The sequence below is a fragment of the Gobius niger genome, assembly GCF_951799975.1.
Source record: "Gobius niger genome assembly, chromosome: 3".
NCBI classification, from domain to species: domain Eukaryota; kingdom Metazoa; phylum Chordata; class Actinopteri; order Gobiiformes; family Gobiidae; genus Gobius; species Gobius niger.
Genome location: NC_136854.1, coordinates 17,301,170 through 17,319,890, shown reverse-complemented (window position 1 = coordinate 17,319,890; position 18,721 = coordinate 17,301,170). Strand labels below are relative to the sequence as shown.

General features: G+C 41.2%; 2 protein-coding genes across 2 annotated transcripts in view; one reads left to right on the top strand and one right to left on the bottom strand.

Annotated features, from left to right (window-relative positions):
• Nucleotides 1-718: 718 nt before the first annotated feature.
• prmt9 (protein arginine methyltransferase 9) lies at nt 719-13,511 on the bottom strand. Its single transcript, XM_079553533.1, has 13 exons — nt 13,267-13,511; nt 12,751-12,948; nt 12,452-12,600; nt 11,865-12,101; nt 11,576-11,743; nt 11,378-11,480; nt 10,206-10,315; nt 8,645-8,837; nt 7,295-7,478; nt 3,488-4,139; nt 2,490-2,643; nt 1,356-1,478; nt 719-1,215 (listed from the first exon to the last, which is right to left on the bottom strand). The coding sequence occupies exons 2-13, from the start codon at nt 12,946-12,948 to the stop codon at nt 976-978; spliced, it is 2,511 nt and encodes an 836-aa protein (XP_079409659.1). The 5' UTR covers nt 13,267-13,511; the 3' UTR covers nt 719-975.
• A 2,112-nt stretch (nt 13,512-15,623) lies between these two features.
• arhgap10 (Rho GTPase activating protein 10) overlaps nt 15,624-18,721 on the top strand; it is an 81,338-nt gene continuing 78,240 nt past the window's right edge. The window contains exon 1 of the mRNA XM_079552709.1: nt 15,624-16,152. Coding sequence (XP_079408835.1) covers nt 15,999-16,152 — 154 coding nt within the window. The 5' untranslated portion in view covers nt 15,624-15,998. The remainder of the gene's footprint in view (nt 16,153-18,721) is intronic.

Below are 18,721 nucleotides of genomic sequence, written 5' to 3'. Positions count from 1 at the left end.
TGGTCAGGTCAGGACACCTGAACACTATTTTGTTGTATGCTTGTACAATGACAATAAAGCACTAACTTACTTAAATTAATTTCTTACCAGAAAATGTACATCTGTGAAAAAGCTTAAAAGGACTAGATGGAAGTTGTTATTTCTTTACTAGCTACTGCCACCTCAGGTCTTGCACGTATCTGCAGTCTCTATATTAAGCTCGTGCATGACAGTGATGAGATAGTTGGTATTTCGGCCCAAAGAAACAACTTTTGAGCGACAGTGCAGGGTTTTGAGAGGCAGTTGTGGTGAATCGGTCTGGGCTCATTCTACACATTAGGACATTGGTGGAGCAAGTAGGGGGTGGAAAATACATCATTTTAACATTTTAAACTCTGTCTAGTCCCTTTAAGTTAAAAAGCAGCTGGCTTCTACAAATGAGTAATGATCTAAACATGCTTCAAAATCCATGATGGATTACATCAGGAGGTGCAGTCTGAAGGTTTTACCATGGTCTTCACAGTCTCTTGACTTACACATTAAAGATCTGTGGAAAAACCTCCAAAGAGCAGTGCATGCAAGACAATCCAGAAATCTTAGTTCTGAAAGATTTTAGTAAGGAAGAAAGGGGGCTACGAGGTATTAACTGCAGTGTGCTCAAACTTTTGTTGTGGCCTGCTTTGGTTTTATACTGAATTATTTTGAAGATGTACAATAAAACCAGACTTGCATGTATAGGAATGTCTGATCTCTAACGTCCCTTAGGTTCACTTTTTTATAGCAAAATGGGACAAAACAAATCACTTTAGTTCATTCTTGCCAACTTAGAAGACATCAAGCTTCATGCCAGTTTTTGTTTCATCCGGATAAGAGATCTTATTAACCATAAACAAGGTCCAAACATCTGCATTTCAATATAATAGAACTGTCCTGACCTCCACCTCAATGGCAAACTAAAAGTGAACACATCCGTTTCTGGCATTACATTACGGCAGTCTAGCCCATTGGTCGGGGCTCGTTGTCAGGCTGAGCAGAAATGGAGATGGTGCTCTTGTGCAGGTTGACAGTGAGGCAGAGCCAGTCTCCAGCGCTGACCTGCAGAGGCTCCTGCAGCACCACGGCGGCCTGTTTCCAGTGGGAGTTTTGACTCAGGGTGCTCACACAGATGTCCTGGTCCAAATAAATGTGGTACCAAAAGGGAATAGCGGTAACTCTGCCTGCACTTGTGGCCTTGACCTGGGAAAATACAAGACTTTTACAATGCAAGCCCTGGGAAATCTAATAACGTTACTGGGTATTTAAATGTATTTCGGTTAAATGTAATACTTTTAGAACAGAAAAGCAATATCCACAGTCAAAGTGCCGGGAGTGGTTACCTTGACTTGTCTGGTGGTGTAATTCGCGTTGGTGTCCATCAGGTCCAGCACAAAGAGCTCCACGGACTCACTCAGATGTTTGCACTCCAAAGTGGAGAAGTCTAGAAACACGTGCACCGGCACCTGAAGACGCACGGTATGAAGTGTAAATCATTTTCAGAACACATTTTTATACGCATTAAAAAATAATAATAACAGACCTATGCATCCACAGAGAAGCTTTAAGAAGACAATTCACAACCTCCAGTGCAAAGTAAAACTAAAAGGTAATGTGATTTGATAAAAAAAAAAAGAAAAGTAGTTTGTTTGGGTAGTGCTGACGGTAAGAACTTTAAAGCTTCAAATATTAGCAACATAATCTCAAATAAAGGAAGGGTCATTATATCTATACCCAGTTCTTTATTACAATCTTTATCTATTTTGTTTATTCTGCAGTTGCACAGAATAAATACTAATATCACGAGGAAAATGATTTTCTTGTTTCTCACATTTTCAAAACTCATACAATTTCTACCTTTGAAACACTATTGTAGGATAATCTGTGCAGAAAGTTTAGTATTGCTACATAATAATATATATAACCAAAGCTGTATTTTCATAGAGGCACATTGGCAGAGTAATGTGTACAGGCAAGTCAACCAGGAATTAACATCTGTAAAATAAAATGTGTATAAAAACAAGTAGGACCAATATCTTTTAACTGCTGCAAGAATAATTTTGACTTTTACAGAATTGGCATTTACTACAATTTTCCCGCCTCCCATTTGCGGTCAGAATAATATGTGAATGATGCAAGCTCACGAACAAAGCTCGGGAGCCGGCGGGGCAGGAGCTTGCATCAGGAACATGAGACAGAATACAAAAGACAGAAGAGACAAAGGGTTCACAGCTTCAGCAAAGAAAATGTATAAAGTTAGAGCAATATGGCATTATTGTGTTCTTTGATTAATATTAAGTTAAGGTTGCAAAATATTTAAGAAAATGAAAAATAGGTTTGATGATTTTTTTATGTCTAGAACGGAGTCCATGGCTTTGCTTAACAGAATACATTTTTAAGCCATAATTGTAATTTGGTTCATACAACAACTTTACGTTGGTTTAAGTAATTGATATGTCTTTGGGAAGAGCACTTACTGTGAACTGGTTGATAAAAGGAGCGATGTTAAAACCCAGAGTGGGCTCTTGTCCCTGAACGGCACTCTCCAGAAGCAGCATGTCTGACTCCACAAGCATACCGTAGACCACAATTCTCTCTGGGAATATCCTCCCTCCTTCTTCCAGCAGACACCTGGAATGATAAATATATCCAGAATTACCACACAAAATGAAAAAAATACTTCCTTATTAAACTGATTAATGTAGTAAAACAAAAAGTAAAACTAAATGTGTCCATTATAACAAGATGCTACAGTTATGTAACAAAAGGCAATATGGATTGGGCATATTCATTTATCGAGAAAAGGATCCTTTTAATTAAAACACAAAACATTTTTATTATTCTTGTGCTGCTACCAGTTTGACTTAACTGTTCTGTTAGCCTATCTATACTCTAAAAAGTATTAAAGTAGTTTTTAAAGATTTATATAATTCAACAATCATGATAATAATATTTGTATTTGTATTTGTAGCAGCTGTGGAAGCTCAAATTAAAGCCTTCCTTGACTAAAAATCAGTGGCCTATATGTACGTACTTATTGTTCTCCTAATGTAGATGGTGGGGTCATGGACCTCAAAGGGTTTCTTTAATGCAAAATTTGACACCCTCTCTAGCAGATGGCATCCAAGATGCCCAGCCCTGGCACAAGTTATACATTGATGTTTTTCAATGAGGCTCTCCACAGGGGCCTCCTTTAGCTCCACTGTTATTCACGTTATACTCTGCTGTTTATTGGTGATATAAGTGGAATACCCCAAAAGAAAAGCTGCAAAAGGGTGCATTACAACCTCATTTTAAAATGTTTGCAGCTTTGCACCCTCAGTCTTATTTTCCTCACAATGTATTCTAATAATGTGAATCTCTATATGCACGCCTTTCAAACTCTGAGGCCGATTCAGTCACCTTTTTTTCCTCCCGAGCAGACAGCAATAGATTTTATGAATCATAAAAGAATAGCAGGACTGGCATGGCTTACCTTGCCAGTGAGGCTTTTTCCATCAGTTTCTGCCTCACCAGTCCACACGTCTCCACACAGTCCAGGATGATGGCGCTCCAGAGCTTTTCGGTGGAGGGCCGCTGGAGCACGCCCTGTTCGTCCTCTGTGCCGTTGAGCCAGAACTCCAGGCTCTCTTCGGGGATATTATTGGAGCGGGCCAGCCTCTTGAGCACTTCCTGTTGCTTGTTCTTCTCCACCGAACTGTAAGCTTTCACATGACCCTGACTGGCAGCGATGAGGGAGAGCAGAGAGAAGCCCTCGGACACATCCAGCACATAAACCAGTTCACTAGAATCAGCGGCTTCTTGCCTCGTATTGTTTAACTTCAACCGGGAAATTAATTTTGTGACAGCACATTGAAAACTGCTATGGTATTCCTCGTTGTTTAAAAGAGCCATTTCTGCGCATTCCAGCACGCAGTAGTCTTTGGTATGGTCCGTCTGAAGACACGCCAATGCGCTGCACAGTTCTGCCTCTGGGTTCTGGCTTGGCCCAGGGTTCGTGAGGTCCAGCGGTTTGTCCAGGCGGATTTCTTGACCTTCTCTGAGCACAGCGACACTGCACAGTCTCAAGTAGGCGTCTCGACAGGACACCTCCACTAGCAGCGTGTCTCCTGGTTTAAGAGCAAAACCTAGAAAAACAAAGGATATGATAGTCATGAAAATAAAATCAAATTCATCTCTTAAGCCCCATCTGAGCTGAGCACATTTTCCCCAGTTTGGCTTTACCCCCAATCTAAAAGCTTACCAAAAAAATCCTCAAAATAGCAACGCAAACAAGGATGAAAATGCAACAAAAAAAAGTGACATGAAAGCGCCAAAAGAGCGAAAAAAAACGAGCCGGAAAAAGCAAAATGTGACAAAAATGTGGTGAAAGCGCGACAATAAGCAACAAAAGAAGCGAGGAAAAAGCAACAAAAACACAACAAAAAAAAACGTCAAAAACGTGACAAATAAGTGACAAAAAAGTGACAAAACCGTAAGAAATGTGTGACACAAAAACCTGATGAATAACCAACACAAATGCAACATAAAAAGCAGTTAAAAAGTAATAAAAATGACAAAAACATGACAAAAAGCGTTAAAAGAGACAAAAACGCAGCCACAATATGACAACAAATTTACAATCACTTGTGTAGGTCTTAGCTTTCAAATGAGGCATTACACTCAGTTGAGGCGAGGGGTAAGAGCTAAATAATATATATATATTTTTTCTTTTAAATAGTTATTATACAAGACAAAAAGTGAAGGTCACACAGATATGGGGGAAAATTGCTCTTTTGATGGATAGTTTTCACGCTACTAACTATAGACTGAAACAAAAATAAATTACACAATTATAAACTGTAATGATGATAATATACAGAATTATTATTGCTCTGTATAAAGAGATTAGAAATGAAAATCAATTTTACTGTCTATACATATAATAACTTCCTATTAAAAAAGGGGGGAAAAAACTTAACTATTCTCTGAAGTAAGGAGACAAAGTAGTGATGTGTTTAAAAATGATGGTGTGCAGGCCCAGAGGAGAAATGAGATGCGCAGGGATGGGAAAGTGTAAGGGGGGGGACGGGTGCAGAGGGAGAGGGCAGGGCCGTTCTGAAGAGGTCCTACAGGAATAACATCTGTTTCTGTCTCTCGTCACAGTCATCGGGGAAAATGCATATTTATCGGCCATAAGAATTTCATGAACACTAACGAGTGTCACAGAAAATGGCGGCGCACACGTCAGTGCGGCCGGGAAGCGGATGTTGCAGATGAGAGGGAGAAAAAGGTGGAGACTCCCCAGACGCTGCCCTCACCAATTAACGGGCCTTTGAAATACTGTTGATCCCTGTCAGGGAGATGATGCACCCGCGCGCCAACTGGAACATGTCACCCAATGTCAACAACGGTTAGCTTCACCGTGACACCGGAGTAGAGAGAAGTTAAGAGGGTGCAAAGTGTGTTTTTCAGAGTCAGTTTCTTGTTGTACTGTACAACTGAAATTTGTTCACAACTTAATTAAAAAAACAATAAATATAATGTGGTTTATAAAAGCAAGATGGTCTTCTTAGCTTATACAAAATATAAATGCTTTTCGCTACAATGCCATTTAGTGGTAGACATTTTTTTTAAAGTTATATAAAAAGAATTACGTCGCACCCGATGAATTAAAATCCTCAGGACGATAACCAGATTCTGACCAAACTTTCGATAAATTGCACACTTACACCTTATCTTCTGCCATTTACATGAAAATCAAATTACTCATAACTGCGCACAACTGAGTGGTAATTTAAAGTGTGTTGTTTAGTTTGAGTTATGTTTCTAGGATATAATTGTTTAGATTCCCTGATACCTACATGTTAAACAAATATATGATTATGTAATAATATGATTAAATTCAATATCTTATTTGAATATCTTATAAGGTATTTTCCACTCCCCTAAACTATAACTAGGTTTAACATTGGTGCAATTTCAGCTTATTTAAAAGGAGCTATACCTGATTGTACAAAGTAACAGGGTCACTCAAACTGAGTTTAAACCATGTTTCACAACTTTCAGGGAGGAAAACTTCACTGTAAAAAATGCCTACTAGTCTGACATTTATTTAAAAGGCTTTAAAACCAGTGTTTTTTGGATAAATGTCTGCTTTTACCATATACTAAAGGACAAAACAAATTTTATTCCAATACAGAAAATTAAAAAAATCCAGGATAGCTCCTTTAAAGGAATAGGCCACCGTTTTTACATACTGAGATATGTTCTTACCTAACCTTAGCCAAGTTAATATATCCCCGTCTGGTCTTTGTCCGTGCGCTCTGTCACGCAAACGGAGCACATACGCAGCCTCTCCCACATGTCATATAGCTCCAAAAAAGCTCCCGTTAGAAGCTACCAAGCTCTTCCACGTGTTCCCTATTTAAATAAAGTTACGTGATGTGTTTTCATGCGAAGTATATTTACACAGAAATGTAGCATGTCGATTTTATAAGTAGATAAAAAGGGGGACTATATTGTGAGGCGTAATGATAGCAAAACGTCCGCGCAGTAACTCCTAAAGACTTCCCCCGCTCACTTCCGTCAATAGAAGCTGCGTGACTTGTAGAGAGCCTTTTACAACAAGCAGAAAATATATTTTCGGAAAGTGCTTGCGCATTCCTACCTCATGGTAGAGGTCCTGAGTCCTATGTCGTCGTCCGGGGTGAGTTGGAAATCTGTGAAACATTACTACACTATATACTTTCTGCTTGTTATCACAGCCCGGCACGATGCACGTAAAAGGCATTGTTCACAAATTATCGACGCTCCTTCAACTTTTCTCTGCTAGCTCTCTACAAGTCACGCAGCTTCTATTGACGGAAGTGAGCGGGGGAAGTCTTTAGGAGTTACTGCGCGGACGTTTTGCTCCTCGTATCATTACGCCTCACAATATAGTACCCCTTTTTATTTGCTTATAAAATCGACATGCTACATTTCTGTGTAAATATACTTCGCATGAAAACACTTCACGTAACTTTATTTAAATAGGGAACACGTGGAAGAGCTTGGTAGCTTCTATCGTGAGCATTTTTGGAGCTATATGACATGTGGGAGAGGCTGCGTATGTGCTCCGTTTGCGTGACAGAGCGCACGGACAAAGACCAGACGGGGATATATTAACTTGGCTAAGGTTAGGTAAGAAGATATCTCAGTATGTAAAAACGGTGGCCTATTCCTTTAAGATAGTATGTCACCCCGAGCCCATCTGAAGTTTTGACATCTCAAACCTCTAGAAGGTGACCCCTTGAGTATTTACCCTTTGTGGTGTGGACAGGGTAGATGGCCTGCTCCCAGCACGTGTCCTCGTGAGGCCCAGTGGACAGGCTGTTGTCCTCGTCCAGATGCAGCTGGAACCAAACGGCCAAAGCATCCAGCTCTCCCTCCTGAGTGACAGGGAGCCACATCTGCTGCACCGGCCTGGAGCTCAGACCCTCCAACTCCTGCAGACACCGGTCATCAATGGCAACACATGCTTTATTCCAGTGGCTCTCAAACTGTATTACCTCACCTATAACTTAAGCCTACAAAAAAGGCCTTGTAGCAGTTCAGAGATGCAGGTACCGCCCACTTATTGTAGTGTGAGTGAGATAAGAGTTTGGAGGAATAATCCCCAAAGGAATGGCTTAGTTCAATACAAAGAGAGCATGAAAGAAAAAAATAAGTAGGTATGTTGACTGAAGCATCAGCTGTAGCAGTCGAGCTACAGTTATTGTAACAACCCCGAATAATAGTTTTTTAGCCATTGATGCATAGGACACACAGGCAAATATATTCCCAGCATTTTACCACCGCGGAGACTCTACCTGAGCTGCGATGGGGTACAATGTTGCGCAGAAAAAGACGCAGCACATGATGGCAAGCCTTGTCACGTGCAAAAAAAGAAAAACTGCGTTGACTATTTGGAGCTTCAAATATTTGCAGCAGCTTTTGTAGTAATAGCTAGACTTAAAGAGGTTCCCAGGTTGTGTCGAAAACAGGACAGTCATGAGCAGCAGCACTTCCCCATGTGCTCTAATAATGAGATAAGCTGTACCCGAATGTTGCTTTTAATCAGTAATTCTAAATCTCATGCAACCCTCCTTGAAACAATTACTATAGTTTACAGAAATTAGAGTGGGAGCTACTGGTATCCAGCAAAAAGACGGTACTCATGGAAAGAGGCACCTTCGTCAGGAAAGTTTTTGGATGTTTTTCTGGCCTGGCATTTTCTATCTTTGCAAATGATGGAGCTGGAGCTGATTTTTAAGCAAATACTTTAGTCTGTCTTAGTCCTACGCATTCTAATTCTGTTTCAAAACTTGAAAAAATACTACTATATAATAATACTATATTTATTTATTTTTAATTTATAGGTTGAACTTTATTTTCCATCACAGTTGTAACTAGGAAAAAAAGGAATTATGCTGTATCCTACTGTGGCCATAATTTCACCAAACAAATAAATAGGAATAAGAAATAAAAAAGGAGAAGGTGTCACTGTCCACAAGTAAGTTATTGCAGTTTTAGGTACCACGCTCTCCATCACTGCGCTGTAACATTTTTGACTGATTTAGCACAATGTGTGTGTAGTTAAAATGAAGATTATTCATGTGTATACATGTGTTACCTGCACATTGTTGAAGTCGATGTTGAGAGCGGTGAACGGTAGAGTCAGAGCGGTGTATCCTCCCGGCAGGCGGCTCAGTCTCTCCGTGGTGTAGGGCTCCATGGAGTCGTCCGGCACTGAGCTACAGCTGACCGGGCTCCGCAGCTCTCCAGAGTCGGCAAGAGAGAGACCGCCGACCTTCGGCACACACAGCCTGAAAACAAACAACGTTTTTATTTACTTTATGTGAGATGGGGAATCTTGAAATGACTGATAAATCAATGTATGATGCATGATTGGACAAATTTAGATGGATAATGGCCACGAACATCAAATGACCAAGTTTAACATTTGTGAATTGTCCTTTGGGATATTTCTTATGAATTTCCCATATAATCAATACAGGGATGCTGGAATGTGTTGATTCCCGAGATTCTGAAATAAACAACTTCTACAACCGTGTACAATCCATGCATCCTATGTAGGGATTGATAATTTCCTTTATCAACAGGGTTCTTTATCAATTGTCTTATAGGCTATCATATAATATGTAAGTACATGCTATATGTAACAGCTCTCTCTACAACTCTCATTTGACTAACAACAGCCAGTGCACAGCTACATCGAACGCATACACAGGTTAGTGATTTTTGTTTCGCATCCCTCCCTTCCTCTATTTTAAAGAGCGAGGGTTGAAGGACATTCTTGTCAGCTCCTTTCTGCCCTAAATGAGGGCGTGCGACATGAGCTGAAGTAAATGTATAAACACGAGCGCATTATTTTGGTTCTTCAGTGCCAAGAAGCTGCAAGTTAAAGGGCGTGGTGGGATCTCATTTCGGCCCGGGAATTTATATTGTTTCATGACTTAGACCGGCCCACAAGTCTAGGGAGGTTCTAGCTCTATGCAAGCCAAAGATTGAAGGTTCAAATCTACCTGCTTTTCCCCCTCCCTTCTTTACTCATGCAGACACTTCTTTGTGTCCTCTAGATTGGACTGCACCAACATGAACTACAGGAGAGGTATTCCACTTAAACTCCCCTCTGGGTTAGTGTGAAAAGAAGGAAAAGTTTGATGCGAAAGTGCTCTCTGGTTTTGATACATCAGTCATTATTTGAAAGATGAACAACATGGCATTAACGCTTGCGTTACTTCATCTATATCTGGAGCAGCAGCCCAGGCTCCTGCTGCAGCCCAGTTAAAGCCTTAAGCCTAGAATAGCACAACTGTGGGAGTCCGTTATTAATCATTTTATTGTGACAGGCCCAAAGCCAGGAAAACGTCCCGACTCTCCCGATTACCCAGCATGCCTTTGTGCACGTTTCTAAGCATATAGAGTGGACATCAGAGGACCATCAGATGGTCTCGTTACAACATGCAGCACAGATCCTAAAACAGTGGAGACTTTAGTTTATGATGAAGTGACCGTGGATCAGCTGACATGAATCTGCTGCGGCTCCTGCAAGTTTACAATAATAATGAGAGGCTGTGGGGGAAAGCAGTATCAATAAGAGGAATTGTTAATGGAGTTAAAGGAGAAAAAGTTCAATAGTCCATTTAGTGACTGTATTTTCCATGATTTACCCGTGATGTCGGCGGATCTCGGGACACTGTATAGCCATTCCGAACACAGTGGCTCCGGCTGGGATCACCCGACCTGTGGCTGACGGCTCGCTGCTCTCGTTTTCATCAGTCTCAAAAGAAACACACATACCATTTAGAAATGATTTGGCGTTATTGTTAAAATGACACCAAATCATTTTGGTGTCATTGGTGTCATTCACTTATTGAGAATGTTTACACTTAATATTCATATTGCTAACAAGCAATTTTAAAGTTAAGAACCTGGAGAATTCAATTGCTGATTTAGTTTTAACCTCCATAAATGCATTTTTGATCTCTGCGCAAAATGCCGGGCTAGCAATAGCATGCTAAAGCTAGCGGGGGCATGCTTTATTGATCTTGAAATGGAGAAAAGAGTCTATTCAATTTTTCACTCAGAGAAAGCCACTGTTTAGAAAGTCTCTTGGTATCGGTAAATATCGGCAGATACTCAAACCCCAGTATCGGTATCAGTAGCAAAAAAGCTGGATCTCTACTTTTTTGATTTTTTAATTTCATTTGGGACACCTTCGTCTCAATTTTTTAAATTTAAAACAATAACGTAAGTGTATAGAAAATACTCCTAGGACTTCAGCTGTAACAAAATGTAAAGTGTAAGCGAAATGCCATCGGGGCCAGAATCCCAGTCCTACTGCTGCATTAAAAGTAGAAACCAGAAAACAATCTGCACAGTTTTACAATGGATCAGAAGTTTGGTGAAGGTGTCCAGACTCTAAAACACAGAAGAGCTTCACTGATTTCTCAGTGTAACATACATATATCGGAGTAGTGTAGGCTGGATTTGTGAGTGCTCAAATGAAACGAAACACTAGGTATGCAGGATGAGCTGAGGCACTATGAACTCTAAATTTGCAGAATAAAGGGTTTATTATTTAAACCCTTTATTCCGCTCATCCTCTTTCCTCTAAGTATGTTTTGCCCCACGAGTTTGAAGAGCACCTGATTTGTAAGTTTGTTTGCTATTTACCTTTAGCAAATTTACTCTGGTGATGCAGTGAGCAGTGCACTCTACCTCTTCTCTTCTAGAAACACTAGATATGTTTGTAATACGGACACAGCATTATAAGAAAAAAGCTAAAAAAAAAAGTGGAATCAAAATGTTTATAGAAAATACACCGCTATAGCATCATTACCTGCCGTGGTAAGAGTAAGTTGTGCCAAGCATGAATGAGACTTTCCATAATGCCTTCCCCAAACAAGCCTGCATCTACCGTCTCTGTCACAACCAATGACACTCTAAAGATGAAAGAAAAGGAAAAAAAAAGAACAAAGTTACACATATGAATATAGAAACATGATTCTTAACCTCTCGTGTAAACCCTCTGATCCACCTTTTTGGAATGTCCCTGGGCACTTCCATCTCCAGTGACTTCATGTGGAGGATGTTGATGCTCCCTCCCAGTCCATTGGCGCTCACCACCTCGCAGGCAAGCTCGTACATGGTCTTCGACAGCTCGCAGGCGTACACCTCTGCTGCCCCGGCTTTCTTAGCGCACATTCTAAACCAAGAAGAAGAAAAAAATGACATTTTTTTAACACTTAAATAGTGCGTGCCAAATAAATGAACGACGCTACCACTGTGTGCTACTGTTGTTTTTTTTCGGCTGTAAAATGTCTCACCCAAGGATTCCAGTGCCAGTACCTATGTCAAGCACGGTGCTGCAGCCGCTCTGGACGGCCCTCTCAATGGCCTGTTGGTACTTTTGGTTTCTCCTGTGGTCGTTGAGCATCAGGAAGTGCCAGCGCTCCACCAGCCAGTTAGCCACTCGGTAAAAGTTCTCCCGGGCCTCTGGGTAGTCTGGCCTCAGCTTTAGGGCTTTGTGGAAATGACCGGCGGCTTCATCTCGAAATCCCATCCTCATTTTGGCAAAAAGACAAAGACATATTACAATCATCAACAACAACAACAAAACACGAGGCTTCAAATCATTGGATTATACTGGAATATTTGGTCATGTGCATTTACTGTATGTGAGTCTGTAACCATTTTAAAGATTTTTTACTGCAGCAATAGAGAACATTTAAAATCGATAGGCATTGGTCACTGTTTGCATGCACTCATGAGCGAACAACAGAGTAAAATATGTAATTTTTGTCTTGGAGTAGGAGGACCAATCTTAATCTCATAATGAGCTCAAAAGTGTGACCAGTATAACGTCCATTGACACAACACTCTACACTGCTAGATAAAGCTATAGGGACAATACCTGAATAGGTGCTCTCCCATGCTGTTAAGGATGACCTCATCATCGGGGAACAGCTCCAGGGCCTGCTCATAGCAGTTAAAAAGGTCCTGAATGCGACCAACGGAGTCCAGCTCCTCTGCCCATTTAGAGAGAGTAAATCGGAAGGAATCCTGTGAAGGGCAGCCATAGATTATATACCAAATACACCATTTCACTCTGTCTTCCAATGTTTTATTCATTTGTTGATAATGCAATGACAACTGCAGCATACTGTACATTCAGCTCTATCGGAAAAGCTCACATTTATTATTGCTTATTACCTTTGCAAAGTCTTTAAAAACAGGGGCCAGGTTGAGAGCCAGGAGGTAGTGAACAAATGCAGTTCCGTAGTCCTGGTTGAACAGACACTGCTGAGCACTCTCCAGCGAACTGGACACCAGCTCATTCCTGGCTGGGTCATCTCTGTGCCTTCTTCTTGTTCTACGGCCATGTTTGGGTTTGGTACTGGCATTCGGCATCTGCACATTTGATAATCCGCGCACAACATACAGTCATATAATTGAGATAATGAGACTTCTGTGATATGTGAGTTTATGGCATTATCGTACAATATTTCCCACAGCACTATTTTTTACATTTTTTCCCTTTTAGGAGCAGACAAACATCAGTGGACCCTGCCTTAACTGTTTCAATAGTGATAGTCAGAGCAATGATGATCAGTTCACCAATGCCACCGAGTATGTGCGCTCAAATGCCATTAATCATGTCACTTCTTAGGGAACATCGTGATCTTTCATATAAAAATGTCAGAATTAAGATAACTTTAAAACACTTACTGTGTGATGCTTTCTAGAGATTACTCTTAGCCGCTAGTTTTTCCCAAATTCAATTTTTTTTAAAAGCGTGCAGACCGTATTAGCATTGTTAGCATGAAAGTATCCATCGCTCTGGGTCACAGCCTGGCCCCCCCGTAGAAAAATCCCTGCGTCAAAACGGCATAATTCTTGAGAAATTATTAATTACAACGTCGGGCTTTTGTATTTTGCTCCTTCTGCAGCATTTGCAGAGCTAAGTGTGGCAAACAAACGGGCCCGGAAGAAACAGACGATATTAAACACAACGTTCCGCGTTACTTTTTATATTTCGGGGGCGATAAATGTTACAATGATTCTTGCCTGTAATGTTGAGTATTGTTTTCTGTGTGTAATTTCACAGGAATTATATTTAAATAGCCACATGTAGAAAGTATCCAAATGGACTTTTTTGGATTCATACACATATATTCAAAGAGTGTTAATTACTCAAGAAAGTTAAATTATTATTGACCTTTAAAAACTCTCGTTCAGAAGAAGCAACGAACCAGCTTTAAGTCTATTTATGGAATATATCTACACATTCTGGAGAACATATCCAATTTTTGTTCAACTTTTTAATGTTGTGAATAAGAACATTAAAGTGATAGTCTGGAAGTCTAAAAACTGTACAAATGTTATCACATGTGCCAAATCGACCACCGGGTCCTGCATTAAAGTAAAGTAAGTAATAATATATGTAAATTATGTTTTGTAAAGCCCCTCCTTTCCGGATCACAGCAAACAATCAGAGTCTTGTATCCTCCCGCGTCGACCAATGAGACGAGCTTTTCCACTGAACCAGCCTGTCATGTCCAATCAGGTGGGAGGGGGAGAAGCTTGATCGTTTACCTTTGAAAATTATGTTCCTGCTTTCTGGAAGAGGGAGGAATTTGATTGTTTACTATCAAATTTCACTCTCTCTCTCTCTCTCTCTCTCTCTCTCTCTCTCCTCACTTTGCAAACTTACAGAATATCACTTTAATGCACGCATCTCAAGTTTTCACATATACTTTAACCTCTTAACCCCCACGGGAACCAAGCACATTTTCTCCAGTTTGGCTTCACCCAAATCTAAAACAACCATGAAAAAGTGATGGAAAAATGCTTCCAAAAATGTGACAATAGCGTGGTGACGTTAACGCGACTAAAAAGTTTAGCTCAGTTTTTTGTTTTCAGGTCTTAGCTTTCAAATTAGGCCTATAGGCTGTAAGCTCCAGTCCAGAAGCTTTTAGATTTGGGTAAAACTGAACTGGAGAAAAGGCACTCGGTAAAGGCGGGGGCAGAGGCACCTTAACCAATGGGCTAGCAGGGGCTGGAGCCCAGGGGCCTACCATAGTCAAGGGCATCAGAATTAAGGGAAAAAAAAGGAAAGGTGGTTCGTTGATTTTCATGTCAATCACTTCACTTTGTGGCACGACAAACCATATGTGATGATTGCGCTGCACTCCTATGTGTGTACCTGGAGTAGGCCCGCCCTACCTGGCCCAGGGGGATACATGTAGGAGTAGCAGGGTTAGGGTTTTTGTGGGTTTAGGGTCAGGGAACCAGGTTAGGATTAGGGTTAGGGTTTGCGCTGAGGGGGGGTGGGGGCCTACAATTCTGTTTAAGCCCCGGGACCTATGTGTACATTAAGGCGGGCCTGGGCGGGGGCTAATACTCATGCTTGTTAATCTATATGAATGAATTGAAAAGTATACTTATCATAAAATATTTGATTATGCTATTTCGTTCTATCAATTGCTACAAAGAGGAAAAGTAAGAAAAGTTGTATCGTTGTGCTGTTCTATCTTCTCTTGTTAAAGGAATAGTTCACCGTTTTTACACACTGAGATATGTTCTTACCTGAGCTTAGACGAGTTGATACGTACCTGTCTGGTCTTTGTGGGTGCCCATGGAAGAGCGTGGTCACTTCTAACTTCACCCCGTTTGGAGCTATAGGAATACATTGGGAGAGGCCAAATGCTAACAGCATCTTTCGTCTTTTTGCGTGACTGAGGGCAAGCACAAACACCAGACAGGTACGCATCAACTCGTCTAAGCTCAGGTAAGAACATATCTCAGTATGGAAAAACGGTGAACTATTCCTTTAAGAGGGCTGGAGGGAATAGAACCGGCAACATTCTGGATAAAAGGGCAAACTCTTTCCCCACTGTGTCACCTCGGCTCTTCTATTCTTTCACCCAAAGCAACTTGATAGAAAGTATAATGGAGAAGCACGATCCCCTTCACTGTGGCGAAAGCGGAAGTTGCGCATGTGCGTCTTGTTGCCACTGCTGCTCTTTGGCTCAAGTTTTTCGCTCCATGCTCCACGCACACAGATGTCAGCAGAGTTCCCCAATCTGTCACTTCAGCAAGGTGGACACTCTATGGACGAAGCTAGGACTGGACATACCGACTGCGCCTTCCTCCACTCCAAAAAGCGCACCACGGATTATTTTTATTTGTTTTGGCATTAGGGCTTTTTTGGGGCACAATTTTTCACCACTAAACTCACTGATTACTTTTTTCCTAATTTGATAAGTGTGGAACTACACCCCACGCTCCCGTTACTGAAGGGACGAGCATGCTAACCCACTAGCCGCGCCGCTGCCAGCCGACTCCACTGACTGGCTATGTTTCATGTTGTGCCCGGGCTGATCGACTTCTAACTCGGGGTTTTATCTCGACCAGAGCGGGAAACGGTTCTCCTGGACTCGGATCTTGGGGGAGCAGACATGGGACTACACCCGCTGGAGTTTAGTGAGAGTTATCTGGACAGCCCCTGCTTTAGGGAGAAAATAAAGGCGCACGAAGCAGAGTTGGAAAAAACGAACAGGTTTATCAAAGAACTCTACAAGGATGGGAAAAACCTCATCAATGCAACTAAACGTAAGTCTGTCATGGTGATCAAGTTTGTTGTAGTGAAGCAAATAGTTTTCTGTCACGACTGTAAATCATACTTGGTAACCACTCCCCTCTTTGCAGAGTATTTCAAAAGGTCTACTACCTTATAGTACTTTGCACAGGTGTGGGCCACGGCGGGCATGACCTCATTGCAAGCGCTTAACATGGGCTACTTGTAGAATAAATTGAAAGCTGTCTTGAAAACTTGCATTGCCAGAGACGAAACTTCAATCCAGATCAGTATTTATTAGATTTATTCTAGTATAACTTATTGACATGACTTGACATTGATTGACATTACCATCATCCAATTGACAAATGTTTGTTTATTTTGCAGTCCAATATAACACATATACCATTGGGGTTGTTCAACATGTATTTTGAATCATGGTACTCTAAGGCTTCGGTAGGCAACATCCGGCCCGAGGGCGAAATCTGGCCCTCCAGCACACAACCTCTGGCCCTCGAATTGTTTGCCTGGCCTGCCAAACTACCTGCTTTTTCATAGATATTTCAAAGACATATAGTCTGGGAGCAAGCATGATCTCAACGATTTCCCGGTGGGCGTCATTGACAGACGGCATCAACCAATCAGAGCAACGCTAGATACGTCGCAGTAACAAGCGGCAGGAAGTCTTTCCAAAAACGTCCTTATTTACTGCGAGGAACGCTTCGAACGCTGTTTCTTGCTCCGGTTTTACGGATTAAACTTTTTTCAAATGATTTAACACAGACACAAGAGCAGAAGAAAACATCGTATCACTCGCCGCACAGTGCACACGCCATCTCTATTGTTTTGGTAGAGTGTGGCGACAGCTTCCGCCTCTTGGGGGAATGAAGTCCCGCCTCTCGGTGCGTGATTGGACCGATGTGGGTAAAATCGTGAAATGATAGGCTGCGAGGAGGTGTTCAGACTGTTCTTCTTTTGAACAGAAAGGAGGAGTGTCTGGCAGGCCAGGCAATTGAATTGTGTATTTGTCGCCTGCCTTGGGACTACAGATGGAAATGAACATCTCTGCTATAATCTGGCATATTTACAGTGCACATGTGCAGCCGTTGATTAATATGCACTGTCCCTATCAAATAAATAAATAAGAATAAGTTCATTTTAAGAAATATGCAATAATGCAACCTGAAGATCAAATACTTAATCTAAAAATGTGGGAAATACTGTCGGTATTTTCAAAATTTCCTGGCAGAACACCTCAATCGGTTTGGCTCTCTGCAAATGCCAATGTTTACATTATATATGACCTCACTTTGAGCTACAATGGTGAGGTTCAGCCCTTGGTGTTTTGGCAATGAGGAAAACTGGCCCTCCACGACGCAAACTTTCCTACCCCTGCTCTGAGGTGTCTCCAACCCTTTTCCCTGTGCTGCTTTTACCTAATAAAATGACAGAGGGCGAATGCTTTGAGTAAACTTGAATGAACCTTAGGTGGAGTTGCACCCCAGACAGTCAGTAGTCGAGATGATAATTCAACACAATAAAAAACATTGACTTTAGTTTCTTCAGCATGTTCAGAACAAACAGAAAATGCATCAAATGTAAATGAAAGGTAGGAGACCTGAGATGCTTCTTGGAGATAGCTTGAGAGCTACATCCAGCTCCTAAGCTACTAGTTGCAACTTCAGGACCCATCAGTTATGTATCAGTTATATCAGTTATGACGGATTTTTCAGTTTATAATAAAAGCATTTGTTTATGTTGTGTTACATTCTATCAAAAGTGGCAAGTAATCTTATTTGTGTTAATTCTAATATTAAACTTAAAAAAAAAAACATTTAAAAATACTCCAGTCATCTTTGCGAAGACGCTCGACCCCTAAAGATGGTTCGGCGACTCGCTTTCGGCTCCCGACCCCCCAATTGAGCCCCACTGCTCTGAATGGCCAAACACCATTATTTATTTTCTCTATGGACACTTACAATGAAGGTTAATAGGTTATTTCCCATATACTGCTCTGTTTGCACACAGCCTCTCTCCTCCACTGGGTGAAAAAAAATGATTAGATTGTTATCTGTTTGAACTCTAGCCTCATGGGCAGGGTTTGTGGAGGCTGCCGTGAGCTCACAGCCAGGCTTATCCAAACACAGCAGCACCTACTTCTACCTACTACTACTCTTATACGCCTTTACAAGTTTAGACTGCGCTCCTCACGAGTATACGAGAGTGCTTGTAAAGCAGGAGTTGGGCAAGTGAAGTTTCGACCCCCCTGCTGCAGCTTCAGTCACTCGACTTGTTTTCTGCATTCTTAAGGGTGCACAGAGGTATGGCGTATAGCTCCACAAGGCTTATACTGAAGTGAGGTTGCAAAATTTTTCCGAATTGCTAGATTTTGGAAGAAAAAAAAAAGCAGTAGGAAAAAGATAACAAAGCTACTAATTTTCCAGATCAAGTGAGTCTGTAATTTTGTGGTTGATTTAACAGTTTTCTGTCTGAGCAATAATTGGTGGAATTCCAAACTATAATTTCGAGTAGTTTGTCTAATGTGTCATACTACCCACCCCTAACCTTTGAAAATTCAACACCAGTGTTTTATGCCCTTTAGTC